At 34.8% G+C, this 16,093-nt stretch overlaps 1 protein-coding gene across 1 annotated transcript; it reads right to left on the bottom strand.

The window, feature by feature from the left end:
- Positions 1-484: 484 nt before the first annotated feature.
- Positions 485-15,316, bottom strand: LOC145665843 (odorant receptor coreceptor-like). The gene is made up of 4 exons (XM_081732957.1): positions 15,155-15,316; positions 9,395-9,496; positions 3,093-3,248; positions 485-1,234 (listed from the first exon to the last, which is right to left on the bottom strand). The coding sequence occupies exons 3-4, from the start codon at positions 3,225-3,227 to the stop codon at positions 1,181-1,183; spliced, it is 189 nt and encodes a 62-aa protein (XP_081589083.1). The 5' UTR covers positions 3,228-3,248; positions 9,395-9,496; positions 15,155-15,316; the 3' UTR covers positions 485-1,180.
- Positions 15,317-16,093: the final 777 nt, after the last annotated feature.

The following is a 16,093-nucleotide window of genomic DNA, read 5'->3' on the forward strand; positions in this document are numbered from 1 at the left end:
ATTGTATCTAGCTAACAAAAAATATCAAATTCTGTGGCAAGTTAAACAAATTAATACTTAACATAGAATTGTGGTATCAATGGTAATTTCATTAGACGTTTTAGAATAGCGCTGAACCGAAAGGTTTGGCCACAGATAAGATATATCAATTGATAGGTCACATTCAGCTGAAGAAAATGATGTGGATATGTGATACCAAGGGTAAAAGTGGATGTGAAGAGGTGGGGGAACTGTAGGTCACGCCGTTCCCTTGCCTATCTTCGCCTATTGTATTTTTTAGAAACGGAGAAGGTGGTGTATATTTTTTCGAGGTGGGGAACGGCGTACCACATCGTTCCTTCTCACTTTTACCCCTGTGTGATACTATAAAAACATTTTTTTGCAAATATAAATATCCTAAGAATAGCACATCTACCTACGTAACAACAAAGATAAAAAAGTTTTACGTTATTAAGGAAAATGGAATATAAAGGTGAGAAAGATAGTGAAAAATAATAAATATTACAACAACATAAAAGTAAATAAATAAAAGAAAATAGAAAGGGTTAAGTACAAGAAAAACAATAAAAATCTTTCAATCTTAAGTATTGCTTTATCTTCTTTCGTGGCCTTGGTTGAACTTTAGCCACAGAAAAAGCACTATTCATACTTCTCTCGAGCTTTGAAACGCAAAGGAACACATCTTACCATATCAACAGCAACACTTATCTAGATGAGCATTTAAGCCTTGCACTTAAATGACGTCAAAGCCTCCATGCACGCTGCGAGGTGTTAGCAAATGATTTAAAAATGTATCATGAAGAAATACATAAATTTAACTTTCAGATTTTTCGAGTGGGATGAACAGTTTTTATAAGCATATCGTTCATTTAACAACAAAATTTTGTTAATACATTGTGTCTACGGATTAACAACACAGGATTTAGGCAATGAATGATGTGATACTAATTCTCGTCAGACAATTGCGATCTACTTCCAAGGATTTATTGTTCTTCATGTGTTGCCCATGTGTTGTTCTTCATGTGTTCTTCATGTGTTGTTCTTCATGTGTGTCAGGTGTTTGTAATTTCGTAACAATCGATTTTTTTCTTCTGTTGAATAACTCCATTATAAACAACTACTACACTGAGGAACTCAACTCATATCTTTCTTGATGATAAGAAGACTTTGAATTAAAAATTTAACGCTCCAGATTCCTTAGCACCATAAAGTACGAAAATGCTACTCCAAGAGCCTGAAAGGGAAAGGAGAACTTGGTGAAATTCAACATTCTGTGAATCCATCTTTTACTTGACAATGACATTATAAAAACTTAAATAAACTTTTGATATATTAGTGTCTATCATGTGTAGACACTTTCAAACTATCAGCACGCTACAAGAGAGCACATTGAAGATCTGTGAAATGGTTTTATACAATGTAAGATTGAAATTTTAAAGAGGGAAGGGTTCTGATCCTAAAATCTCCCTTCGGTTATAGCCTTGATCTGTGATTACTGTTACTGTTAAATATTGTTAAATATATGCCTTATTTCATTCTTTTACTATTAAATAAATGCCTCCTCTCACTCTGTAACTTTCTTAAATTGGTGATACCGTATAATTTTAAATCTTTATAGTCGTGACAATCGTCCTTCAATTATTTTAAATTGGGACATTCTTCTTCATTTACGGCTTAGTGTCCATGCAATATTTTATGTATAAGGATGTCCAAGTGAAAAGGAGAGTTTAATTGTAGCGGCAATGTATGTAATAGAAGTTGGGAAATATCGTCGATTCTTTCATGAACTGGAGAATACTCATATACCCATTACCATGCATTACGAACCGGCGAATGTGCGTTTTGAGTCCGTATCGCTGTTGATATTGGAACAACTTGTATTTTGTTCTGACATAATGTTAGCATCCCTTAAGCATTGTTTAGGAGATAAAGAGAGACAACATTTCGAAGAATATGGAAAATGGTAGTGTGGCAATTTTGCAAACCGGCGAATATATAGTGAAAGAAAACAAGATATGACTTTATAGTATATTCAGGATATGGCAGTTTCAGTACGGTACCCTCCCCGCCCATCAACAGATGTCGCTGTAAAAACGTCTTATTTTTATATATTTTAGGTATAAAAATATTGCTTTTAATTTTAATAAATTATCTGTACATTGAGGTGAGACACTGAAATAAATGGAGAAATAAGTTTAAAATGAAATCTATGTGCACTGAAATTTGGAAATTAATAGAAATATAGTCTTAAATTTTAATATTTTTATAATATACGTATTACATGAAAGAACAGAAAGGAATGAAATTATACAGGTCCTTCTAAATTTCAATAAAATCGCTATACATTGAGACACAAAAATATAACCAAAATATTGATTTGTGCGTATTTTAATGAATTGTGTACGTATAGTAAACACAGAAATGAAATTAAAATTTAAATAAATTATCTCTACCATGAGGCACGGAAATGAATCAAAATGTTTCAAATATTAATAAATATACTAAACTCTGATACACTGAGCAGAATAAAGATATAGATTAAATTGAATAAAAATTTTAGCTCAGTGAGATATGGAAATGAACAGAAACAGGGGCATCCTCAAGCAAGTTTTAGGGAGCAGGTTACGCCCATAAGAATATTTGAAGGCATAATTTTTGATCAAAAATAGTAAAATTAAACTCGAGAAACTGTAAATTTGGGGAAGACAAATATTCATTTGGTGAGGAACAATTTTAAATTTGGGAGCAGAATAGTAAATTTGGGTGCAGAATAATGAAAAAATTGGGAGTTTGGCCCCAGTCTCTTGGGAGAATGGGCACACTTGAGCAGACATACAGTTCATAATTAGTCATAAACGTTTAGGGATGGCAATCAGTCTTTCTTCCGAGACAAACATAACGAGCGCTTTAACGGCCACCAAAGATTGAATGGTTTATTTGACGTGTTAAAAACAAATGAGGTTTATAAACCCTGTCTTCTCCATTCAGACGTTGTATTTATATACTACACCCCTCCTTGGAAGAATCAGTTGCGTATTTATATGCCACACCCTAACCATAGTCTTTGCATAATACCCACAACGTATACTTACTGATCCAAACATCTCTACAGATAGAGTGAAAAATCCCATTCCAGTCAAAGTTAGAGGTCTCTCCAGAATTGTTAATATGATCTTGAAGGTCAATTGAATCGATTTGCTGCAATTCCACCACGGAACAGCATACATGCTTCGAGATATTTCCACCCCCTATATACATGAGAATAAATGTATATATGTAAATACTTAGGGTATAGTAAACTTTATTTATTAGTTTTGCTAAATACTTATTACTAATTTTCTGGTACTATTTTAATTGGCATTACTTCCATATTATTGTTACAATAATAATAACCTTCGTTTAGTGCTAAAAGAAGTCCGACGATAGTCTGAAATAGTAAAATGTAAATAACATAAATCAAGTAATATTTCTGTATCCTTGTTTAATGGTTATTATTATTATTATTATTAGTTGTAGTAGTAGTAGTAGTAGTTTTAGTAGTAGTAGTAGTAGTAGTAGTAGTAGTAGTAGTAGCAGTAGCAGTAGTAATAGTAGTAGGAGACAGCATATAAGGACAAGATCGGCCAGAATAAATACTAATCACCACAAAAACCAAACCCTGACCTCGACTTAAATTGACAAATGAAGAAGATGCTAGATATATCACAATACATCACAATACAATATAATACAACACATCACAAATGGATGCATAATGTTGGCGCAAGCGGAATATAAGGAAAACCTTGACAAGGGATAAATATCATACTCCAAGATATAGAATGAAACAGAAAATGATATCAGACGAAATATCATATTACAACGTCAATCAGCAACCATACTCGAAACATAGAAATACATAATTTACGGATAGGTGCTGATTGCCACGGGTGCTGACTGCCACAGCCAATTATCGGTGCTGATTGCCACGATTGTCGCTGATTGCAAATATGAAGGTGTTGACTTCCACGACGGCGTTCTGACTGCCACGAGCCTGGGAGAAACTATATTTGGAAAGAGAGGAATTAATCCCTCATACTAAATGTATGATTATTAATTAATTTAGTAGGGATTAATTAGGGATTAATTTAGTAATCATCACAGCAAATCTATGTGCAATCCTATAAGTTACAAAGTTGCTCACTAAGTGGAACGACATACACTTGGATGTTTATAAAGGGATTGTCTTTTCTGTTATATGTACAATTTGCACATTTCATTGTTTATATTAATTGTTTTATTGTATTATTTAATGGATATGATGGTCTGAAGCCAACTGACAAGAAAAGTTCGCGAGAAAGCACTCGCCTGCAGAGAAATAAGCATGTCATTTGAAGGACCAATTCATGCTGATTACAACAGGTAATAAAACTCCTGTACGTCGAGAACTGTTCGAGATATTCAGCTTGGAAATTTATATGAGAAAATGAGTAGATGCACGTTTCAACGCGTTAAGTATTCTCTCCCATGGCGAACCCTGATGGTTTGAACTTGCTATTGCTTGATCACTGGGGTCCATTCAGAGACAAATTGTCCATTACAAGTTGCATGACGGATTGCAAAGACGTAATGGTTGAGAAGATACTAAAGAATTGCACACAATTTGTGCAACCATTTGGTGTGTTTTGATTCCGATCAACCAAAGATTATGGCAGGAGATTTGTACATGGTATGAAATTTCTTCATCCGGACGTTATAATGTACCAACGAAACAATCAAATAATGTTCGTGTCCATACGAATCACTTCCGATCACCGCGATACATTGGATTGTTTCAGTTTGCGTTCTACAAGACAGGTTACGAACAAATTATAAGCATATAACTTTTGAATCACTTGTCGAAATTGCCTTTTGCTTTGGTTCTGCGAACTGTTCCCTTGACGGATGCAACTCAATTGCACATATAAAATGTTCATGGTGCAAGGGAGTCTTTTGCCTGCGTCATTTCTTCATAAAACAGAAGAACAACAGTGATCAATTTTCATGTCTAACCTATCATTATTGTGAACAATATAGTGACTAATTTAACAAACCCGTTAGTTATTGCGAAACAGTTTTTTTTTTCTGTTACTTCGGATAGCTTTCAATTCGTATGTCAATATTCGTTACTAATTATGTTGTACTTAACGCGTATAAATATGCATATCCTCATTTTCTCATATAAACTTCGAAGTTGAATATCTCGAACCGTTCTCAACCGTACAGGAATTTTATGCTGATTACAACAAACTAATGACTTGAGGCTTCAAATGGCATGCTTAGTTTCTGTGCAGGCGAGTGCTTTATCCTGAACTTCCCTTGTGAGGGACAGCCAGCAGTGCTTTTTTGATGGAATTTTCAAGAGCGGCTCGAAACAATTTGCGCAGCTCTACACAGTTCATGCTGACAGAGGGAGTTCAAGTGAGAACACACAAATCGTACCAATTTTGTACGCACCGCTCTCTGACAAAACTGAAAGTACACTCATGTCCAAAGTTATTGTCGCATATCTATAACTGTCTTCTTGTAAGAGTATATTTTGATAATGATTTTGCAGAGTACTTTTAATACTGATACTATGTGTATAATCAGGAAATGTATATTTGTGGTAAATTTCATAGGAAAAGAATTATAAATACGAAAATCATAATGAATAAAATAAAATGTAACTAAATGGACAAGAAAATTTTATTTTCCTTTCATTGTTCTTATTTACTGCTCTTTTGACATGAAGTTTACCACATACTTGTCTTTGCCGATTATACACATACTAACATTATAAGAAATACCGGGCGAATTCGTTATCAAATTATATTACTAGAACAACATATTTATAGTCATGCTTAATTTTGGACATGAGTCTACATACAGAGACCTGTTTACCTTTGTTAGAAGTTGGTCTGAACAACATGATCCTAAGGCTCATCACGTTTCTTTCATACTTCTTGGCGTCCGGTAATGTTACGTCTAGCAAACTTTCTCTCAGACTCGTGGCAGTTAGCACGCCATCGTGGCAATCAGCACCTTGATATTGGCAATCAGCAATAATAATTGGCTGTGGCAGTCAGCACCCGTGGCAGTCAGCCCCCCACCTAATTTACTGGGACAGAACAATACAATGTTCCATAACTGGAAAATTGAAATGTCCTTGAGAGCAACCTCAAGGAGTTTCTCAAGAAGCCATGCTTAAGTATATGTTTCTTTACTTATATTTCTACCAGTATTCTCTGGTCGAAGTTAACCATAATTATTGAAAGATCTTATACCTTTTATATGATTTCCTAGTATATCATGCCATATTTTTGCTTAGCCTTAAATTCGGAAACTAATTCTTAAGTATAAAATGTATGCAAATATGTGAAGTGGCTTGATCTGGCTTAATGGTTCATAGATACCTGCCAAATTCAAAAAATGCAAAAGGATAATGGTCGTTCTTGATAATACGGTGTACTTTCAAGCAGGGTTAAATGACTGCTGATGACGGCAATGACTGAAACGATTATTGTATCTTACCAAGAAAAGTATTGTATATAGTCAGTGACAGAATTTCTTTCCGTTTGATAAAATTAGTTTCGGAAATAACATCAGAATGGAAGGACAATTTGAGTACGGTTTTCAGTAAATTAAAAGAATGTATTTTTTTATTTATTCCAGCCATACCATTGTTATTCCCCAAAATAAATTTTACCAAACGGAAAGAACTTTTGTCGCTGACTGTACATCTATGAACAAAAGTTTGTTCCCAGATCTTTTAAAATTGTAATAGTTGACAACGGCCGAATTTCGTGAACATTTCACTAGCAGATCAATACTGGTTTTTAAATTAGACTCCATGGGCGTCTCTGGCAAGTTAAAGTGGGGGTGGGATGGACTAGAATGCTACTAGACCCCAACTAAATTTACGTCAAAATTATAAGTAAATGGTCATTTACTTGAATTATAAGCTAACTGGATCCCAATACTACCTTTACCAATACAATCGATAGGTTAAGTATGACGTATTTTTGCCAGTATTTGTTGTTAATTTGTTTCCGATAGGTTCCAAAGTCGTGAACTGCACATGGAACTTACAATGATTATATTTTATATTGACATAAATATTATAATGAAAGAGAGAATTACATTTTTTTAAGTTTCTGAAAGAGAGAACTTTGAAGTCAAACAGATCAAAGATAAGTAAGAGAGGGAAAGTTATTTGCATGAAAATTAAGGTGAACATACACCAACCTATGCTTTCCATACGTACCAGACGTATTGTTTGGAACCGAAAGATCCTTGCACTTAGGTTTAGTGGCAAACAAATGAAATATTATTACATTCAGTGATGAGAGTAGTTTTTTTTGTTTCAGCACAGTGATGGATCTGTGATTATATGTAAACTTGCAGATGAACGGAAAATCCAGCGTGTGTCCATTCATCATATACGACCCACACTAGATTTTCTGGTAGTTGGTAAGAGCATGGGCGATATATAAGCTACATATCCGCGTTTCTTAAGGGGAATATCATTATTATGTTTTACCTTCATAGTATTGCCATTGCTATCCTCAAAGCTTACCTGGACACTTGTCTTCATTAGCACCAACAAGTGAACCTTTCACACGCTATCGACAATACTATTTCCCTGGTCTGCTAGATCTCCGGACCTAAGCCTTATCGGGTACTGTAGATGGTATGTGATCGCCAGTGGAACACAAAATGACCATTTTCTAGACAGACATAGAACATTTGTACGACCAGTTACGCATCTGAACTGTTCCTGGCGTGGCTACTCGGAGTAATTATATGTGGTATTAAGGCGAGCATTTGTACGATTTTGAACGGTCTGTACAACATGTTTAGGATGTCTCATTGATGCCATGTTGGGAACAGTAAAATCTATAATCACTTTCTTCTCGTGTGCAACGTTGAGCCAGTGTTCTTAAGCGCATTTGCAGCAGTGTAGTTGTATAATCCTCATACAAAATCTTGACTATTTGAAAGAAGTCATATGATGACACTTTTGATTTGATTATGCATTTCGAACATGTCGTTTTCCTTCTTCTTTGTATTCTTAATAAAGTAGTGTATATTATCTACCTTTTCATCCTTAATTTGTTTTTGAACTTATCCCTTAGCATCTCAATTCCTTTGCCATCATCATTTACTTCGTTTTCCGTTTCAATATATATAATCTTGTTCCTCATTGTATTCTTCCCTTCTTTTTCAAGCTGCAATTCTCTCATCAAAACATTTCTATCTTTGTTTCTATATTAGATAGTGTACCAGTAGCATTCTGAAGAAGGACTGATGCCTGGTTCAGATCAACATCATTGGTCTGAAGAAATTTTGAAATCAAGTTCATAGTTTCAAGTGTTTTAGTATGAAGGACAGTACAACAAATTCAAACTTTCTTAATTGTTTCTGTAAATCATTCGACTTATCTACTTCGTTAGTGTTTTTGGACTGAAGCGCAAGTTTTGTTAAGGTTCTCGTAGTAAGTGAATATGCATAACGTAATGCTCTCAAGAATCAAATCTTGAACAAAAGCGCGTAGGACAAATTTCTTTCACGAATGTGAAGACCTTGAAAGCAGTTCCCATCTTTTAGTACTCTGACTGAAAAACACACAGAGTCTCTCAATTATATCATAAAAGCTTTTTGTTTTCCTGCACAAATGATACATCGTCATTCAGGACTAAGTTCAAATTATGTGCAGCACACTAAATAAACTTAGCTCTCTTTAATTTTTCTAGAATTCTTGTTTTTAAGCCCTTATAAATACCGTACATATTTGCCCCCTCCACCCGTTAAACCCCTGGCCAAGACATTCTGATAATAAAAATCCATTTTCCTGCAACTTTTTCAGAATTTCTGTTTCTAACCCATTTTCAGCAGATGTACAGTCGGCAGCGAAAATATTTTCCTTAACCTTCGAGTGCTAAGATGATTTTTGAAACTGATATTGCTAGAATGGATGAATTTTCACCCAGAGCATATTTTTCTTTTCTAAAGTAAATCATGTTGTTCAGGAAATATATATTTCGTATTCAGCTCACTTTTTGTAGGCTATAGTTCTTGGCATTTGCTTTGTATAGGCCCCAAACTTTGCGGCGCCCCGGCCCTACAGGCCCCTCAGTTACGCCACTGAGGGTAGCCATATACAATATGAGGAATTTATACAAAAATAATGTTTAATCAATGTCATGCTTAGAGATAAGAAAGTAGTTTAAGTTTAAAAGTTGTTATTTGCTGTTGAGGAATCGAAACATGTCAACAGAGTTTAGAAAGTGCAACATGCGTCATAGGATTATAAACACCCTTACACACACACACACAAAAAAAAAAAAAAAAAAAAAAACACTGATATCTAATCACTACGAAAACTTTTGCTTACCTCTTCTGTTAGTTTGCTCCCCCAGTAGGATGGAAGGCCAATTTGCGTAAACACAAATAAATTGAAACACAAGTGAAATGTCAGGAAAACAGGATCTGTAATCTGTGAGAATACATTATTAAAACCTATTATTAACAGTGACAAATAATCAGAATTGCCTATGAGACAAAATTTTTGTGACAATCGAGAGGAGACAGAGAACTTTCAATAGAAATCACAACACTTTCCGAGACGAGACATTACTTTTGTGAGACGAGACAACCTCACTTTTTTTGTTTCATAGACAATCTTACAAATAGTTGTAAAAAAAAACTAGCTATAAATACAAAATTGTTAAAGCCTTTGCAATGTTTACACATACCGTATTGTGTCGGAAAATAAATAGCAACAACTGTGAAAATTTAACCTGTGGCTTAAATTCCAAACCTTGCATCATTAATTAGTTTTAACATAATTTTGTGTCAATGTTCGGTGCTTAAGATGACGCTAAATTATCATTTTAAACCTTCGCACCTCACTCTTATACATAAGGGCCGCGATCCGGACGGGGGGGGGGGAAGCGAGGGGCCCCGGGCCCAGCAATGTATTTATGACTATACAATGTTTGGCATAATTTGAATGCAATTGTTTTAAAATCCTTATATATATATACCTTCTGCACCTGAATTCCCCGCCCTCCAAATTTACAGAGAAATCGGCGCCCTTGTGTATACATCCCACTTTCCAAATCGCATTATGTGTCTTCATCCCGGCGAAATTAAAATACCGCTAATTTTACAGTAATTATGTGATATCTTCAAATAGATAAAAGATAATTGAAATATTGAACAAGAGCGCCCTAGACAATATTATTTTGCGTGAGGTACCGTTATCACAAGTCACCTAGTGGCTTTCCGTTTTCAGCTGTTTGGAAACACGAAAATAAATGCCGATTTTCAAAATGGCTCGAAATCGAAAGCAGATAAGTGAGTCGTGATAACTGTATCTCATGTAAAATAATATTGTCTAAGGCGCTCTTGTTCCACATTTCGATTATCTTTTATCTATTTGAAGATATCACAATATTACTGTAAAATTAGCGGTATTCTAATTTCGCCGGGATGAAGACTCTTAAGGTCTTATGAATCGCAATTAATTAATTGGAATTTATTACATGAGTCGTTCAAAATATATTTCCCTAAACTGTACATATATATATAGTAAGATAAATTGTAAACTATGCATAGATGTCAAGATGGGTCCTTCCTCACCTTTCCACATAATCCCCATTGAGATTCAGGCATTTGTCTTACCGTTGCATCAATTTGTCCAACGCTTTGAAAAAAAAAAAGCTTTGACCTATTTAGCACTGCTCACATTCCGTTTCATTTCTTCACCACTAGGAATGCGCAAGAGACACGATTTGTGGCTGTCTCGTCTCGAAAATGTGCTGTAAAAGTGATGTCTCGACTCAAAAATGTATATTTTTTCTATTGGAAGAGCCGTGTCTCGACTCGAATTTTGTCAGAAAAATCCTGTCTCGACTCGTCTCGTGCGCGTCCCTATTCATCATCTGTTGACCTGAAACCAGCTCGCTTATATCGTACCTGAACGTTTCAGAGAAACACAATTCGACATAAGCGACCGGGTCTCTTCTTCTTGAAGATAAGGAACACCTCCACTCAGTACGCAGACAAGACACAAAATTGAAGAATTAGGGTGAGAACGGTTGGGCCCCACTCTCCATACAGCCTCAATTTAGCAAAGAGTTACTTCCATCCTTTTTCGGTATTAAAGTCGGCATTGCAAGGTGAACGTTTCGAAACAGATGAAGTGAAGCAGCGAGTGGTAAATGGCCAGAGCCCTGATTTTTTTGCAAAGGATTATGACAATGTGATGCAACGGTGAGACAAGTGCCTGAATCTCAATGGGAATAATGTGGAGAAATGATGAAGGCCCCTACACATGTATGTATACTTTACTAATGTATCTTAAAAAATAAATATTTTACAACTTAGGGGAAGTTATATATTGAACGACCCACGTAGTATTAAAAAGAAAAAAAAACAGGCACTTTTTCTAATGTTTTGTAGAAGAACCAAATTTTTAAAGTAAATCTGCAACATTCTGATATAGTCGTCATTACAAGAACAATTTTCTGCACACATTTCAGACAGAGGAACAGTCTATATGTTTTAACAAAAAATAGAAATATCTCGTTGTATTTCGTTTATTTGTTCTATCATCTTCGAACAAAAATCGTCTAGTGAAACCAGTGGCGTATTTACGGGGGGTGGCTAAGCCCCTCCCGAAATAAATTTGTCATATGCACAACATCATTAAAATTTGCCGGCTCCCAAAAGGAAAAGTATAAGTGTTGTGTATAGCCCAGCCCGAAACAAAATCCTAAATACGCCACTGAGTGAAACTATCATAATAAAGTTTCTATTCGTATTATATTGCTGTGCTCTTCATTATAAGATACATTTCTTGCAGAAAGTCTGTACTAGACAAAATAAAGTTTTTATATTTTTACATGTCACTTATTTGAGATTGGATATGACGAGTAGTGTTTATATTGTTATATTTCTTACGTTCTTTCTTTCTAAAAAAAAAATAAAATAAAATAAATAGGTTCAGGTGCAAAAATAGTAAAGGCATAAATGTAAATTAAAGGTAAGATCCACCGGATTAAACGTTCTCGCTTGCTTTTTTTAAACTTATTTCATAAACCATGCCATGTGTTAGGGCTCTTACTGAAATACTTAAGAGCAAAACTGCAAGCTATCCATAAAATCAGAAACAGACAAATTTATTGTACAAATGGGGCTAATAAGGTAATCAGTAGGGCACGAATTTTTTTAAAACCTTATATGCGCTTATCCATGTGAATATTATGAAGGTTAGTGCACATTCTAAGGATATTCGCATATTTATGCATATACTTGAAATTACAAATATCTTGACACTCAAAGAGCGAACCCCCAAAATCAGATATTTTGTCTTGAGGCACTAGCCTACTTAGGATTGTCAACGTGTGCATAACATATGTGCATATGGCTCCCAGTAATGGACCAAATGAATATAAAATATATGCACATAAAGCTTAAAATGTTAAATTTCTTAACGTCCTGAATCGACAATTTCGTCTATATTGGACACTTATTAAGAAAGTATCTTCTCATGTCATCGGAGTAATGGACAGAGCAGTGTTCAAACACCAAGATATTAATTTCAGTCATGTACACTCATGTCCAAAATTATTGTCGCATTCTGTGAACATGTTGTTGTAGGAATATAATTTGATAAGGAAATTGCCCGGTGTTTCTTATAATGTTAGTATCTGTATAATCGGCAAAGACATACATGTGGCAAATTTCATGTCAAAAGAGCAGTAAATAAGAACAATAAAACGAAGATAAAACTTGCTTGTCCATTTAGGAACACTTTGCTTTACTCATTCTAATTTTCGTATTTATAATTCTTTTCCTATATAAAATTTACCACAAATATACATTTCCCGATTATACACATAGTATCAGCATTATCAAGTTATATTCTTGCAAAAAGACAGTTATAGATGTGCGACAATCATTTTGGACATGAGTGTACCTACATTTAGGGCCACAACTAGGAAGGGAGCCCGGGCGCGTGGTTGATAGGTGCTTTGAAGGGGGTGCCGAATTAGTGTTCGTCATGGGCGCATCAAATCTTAGTTATACTAGGTTGCCTACATTACCCAGTGTCTAAAAATTCACTCGAACTTGTTAAGAAAACGACTTCTTTAATTTCTGCCTCACGCAAACTTAAAAAATGAATTAAATTAGAAAGATCGAATCAACCTACCAATATATATGTGGACTGAGTAAATTCTTGGCAGATAAATATTCTGATCTTTCTGTATCATTGTGCAAACATTGTCCTATCACATCAGTTGATGTTGAAAAATCATTTTCGGCTTACTAAGGTATTTTGGCAGACAATAGATGATGTTTGACGTTAGAAAACATTGAAAAACACCTGGTAGTAAACTGTGAGATATAACTTGAATAAAGTAAACATTGTTCTAGAGAAACGACTCTGAAATGAATAACTATTACTTAACTGAATATTTTCAAACATTTCATATCACATTTGCATGGATATCTTCAACTTTAGTGAGAACAAATGATGTGCTGGTAAGAAAAAGAACAATGAGGGTTATTATTATTATTATTATTATTATTATTATTATTATTATTATTATTATTATTATTATTATTATTATTATTATTATTATTATTATTGTTAGGGATCGGAGACTTTTATGAATAGAAGAAAGAGATTCGACAGAGTATGCATGCTAAAAATGCTAGATAATGTTTATATCAGTGAATATTGTTTACGAAACATAGGTTTTAAAGTACCCAATCATAACATAAGAAACAGCATGATTTTAGTTCCTCAGAGTTGGAAATGTGAATTAAAAAAAAAAAAAAAAAAAGATTGACAGATTCTATAAGCTCATTTTAGACTTATCGTATTAAGCAAGTGAATGTTTTATGAGGTTTGGCTGATAGTTTTTTTAAGCAATGACGTTTAGAAATCTTAAGTTAAAATACTGTCCTTAGCATTTCGTTGATTTACATAGATAGTGCTTAGTAATTTTTATAGCGTTGACAAGGAATTATTTCTGCTTAACTGACGTTTACTGACGTTGTCTTTTATATTAGTACTCATCTTTTTACTGTTTCCTTACTAATAGGCCCTATTATTACTATTATTATCATTAGGATTATTATTATATCGTAATGTAATGTGTTCTGAAACCCTGCTCCCGCCAAGTCAACCTTGTGGTGGACAAACACAGTGTGCGTGGGTTTCCGCGGGGTTCTCCCGTTTCCTCCCACTTTCTTCATTCCACCATTTCATTCATCTCTCATCACCACCGTCTCCTTTAGCCTACCCGGCATAATCGTGGGACGTAAAACTCAAAGATTTCATTTTATGATCAAAATCTCAACTGGCTATCTAAAAACAATCATGCAGATACAATTATCATCATGGAATAAAATATGACCAAAAATATGAAACGTATACCCTTAACTTTCTTACCGTACTTTCACAAAAATGTATTAGGTGAAGTCTGCAGGGGTCACATATTTTTTCTAGCCCCCGGCCTCCAGATGAGTTAATCCAGCCCTGGAGGGGGAAAATGTAACATACAACGGGGAGGGAAGATCAAGTACGATGATGATAGCAGTGAAGCCCTGAGTATCGAATCTTCAAAGTCCAAGTTACTATAATTCCGGGAGAACTGCCCTATTAGGCAGGAACTAAGGAGGTTGATCATTAGATATTCAAGTTATGTATGGATTACTTACAGCTGTCCATCATTTTGTAAAAATGTACCTTGAGAAGTGGATGCTGCAGTTTTTCATACAACTCTTTCACTATAATGACAAGCAAAATAGCCGAAGTTAAACCTATGCTGAATAAAGGAATTTCTATTTCAATGGTCACTCACTACAACTACTTTCATGGAAATTTACTTTAGTTTGATGAGATATATTTCGTTCTTATCTCGGATATCCAACTAATAAAATAATGTAGAGAAAATCAGATAAGTTTTTAAAGCTATTCTAAAAAGTATTAAGATTAGGACAAATAATGTTTTGACCACGGTGATTATCACGAATAATGTTTTGACTACGGTGATTAGGACAAATAATGTTTTGACCACGGTGATTAGGACAAATAAAGTTTTGACCACGGTATGTTTATACATAACTACTAACTTACCGTGACAGCAGTGTATGCAGACAAGAAAAGTGAACACTGGTTCGTAAGAAATGTGACCAGTATAAATGGTGAAGTAATTTCACGTAGTTGTTCCAGGAACCTAAAGAAAGAAAGAAAGAAGAAGAAAACGTAATTTCAATACCAAATTTAATGCTATATCTTCTAACAAATCATTCATATTTTGACTTGAGTATATTTAAGAATAATCATTTGTGAAACATGTTCTGAACAGAATCCGACGTTGTCATGCGACGTGTTACTCAAAATATCCGAGAATTTTAATATTCCGCTGCTAGTTAGATGCTTCTTGGTATGTATTTCAGCTGGGAGTCTCCCAAGTAGCATTATTTTGAGTTTAAGGGTTTTTCAGTTTTAGCTGGGTTCGTTACACTGAGTTTTTTCAGTATATGCAAATTTCGAAACGACTAACGTGAAGGAACAAAGCAGCTGAATTATTTTGAAATGAAATGAAATCTAAGTTTATGTCCTATGGTTATGTCGGTTAGGTAAAGGAGACGGTGATTATGAGAAATGAATGAAATGGTGGAATGAAGAAAGTGAGAGGAAACGCGAGAACGCCGAGAAAACCAACGTACACGTGTTTGTTCACCACAAAGTTCACTTGGCGCGACCTGGGTTCGAACCAAGGACGCATGCACCAGAGGTGAATGCTCTACAACCTAGCCACCGCCCTCCCCCGAATTATTTTGTTTCAAGTTGAAGGTGCGGAATAGAAAGATGTACGCTGTGCAATCTTTGTATTCCGTTTCAATTGTCAGGATTCAATTTTCGATTCCAAGTTGCCACCCCTGTAACTCTTACACAACGCGGAAATCGCTAATATACAAGAGGACTTTTTATCCTGATGAGAGGCACATCGGTAAAGCGTTAAATTGTATCGCTAGAAGCTAAGAAAAGAAAGCTTAGCTAATGTACGAA

This window comes from Thermobia domestica, chromosome 12 (assembly GCF_964235325.1).
Source record: "Thermobia domestica chromosome 12, izTheDome1.hap1.1, whole genome shotgun sequence".
Classification (NCBI taxonomy): domain Eukaryota; kingdom Metazoa; phylum Arthropoda; class Insecta; order Zygentoma; family Lepismatidae; genus Thermobia; species Thermobia domestica.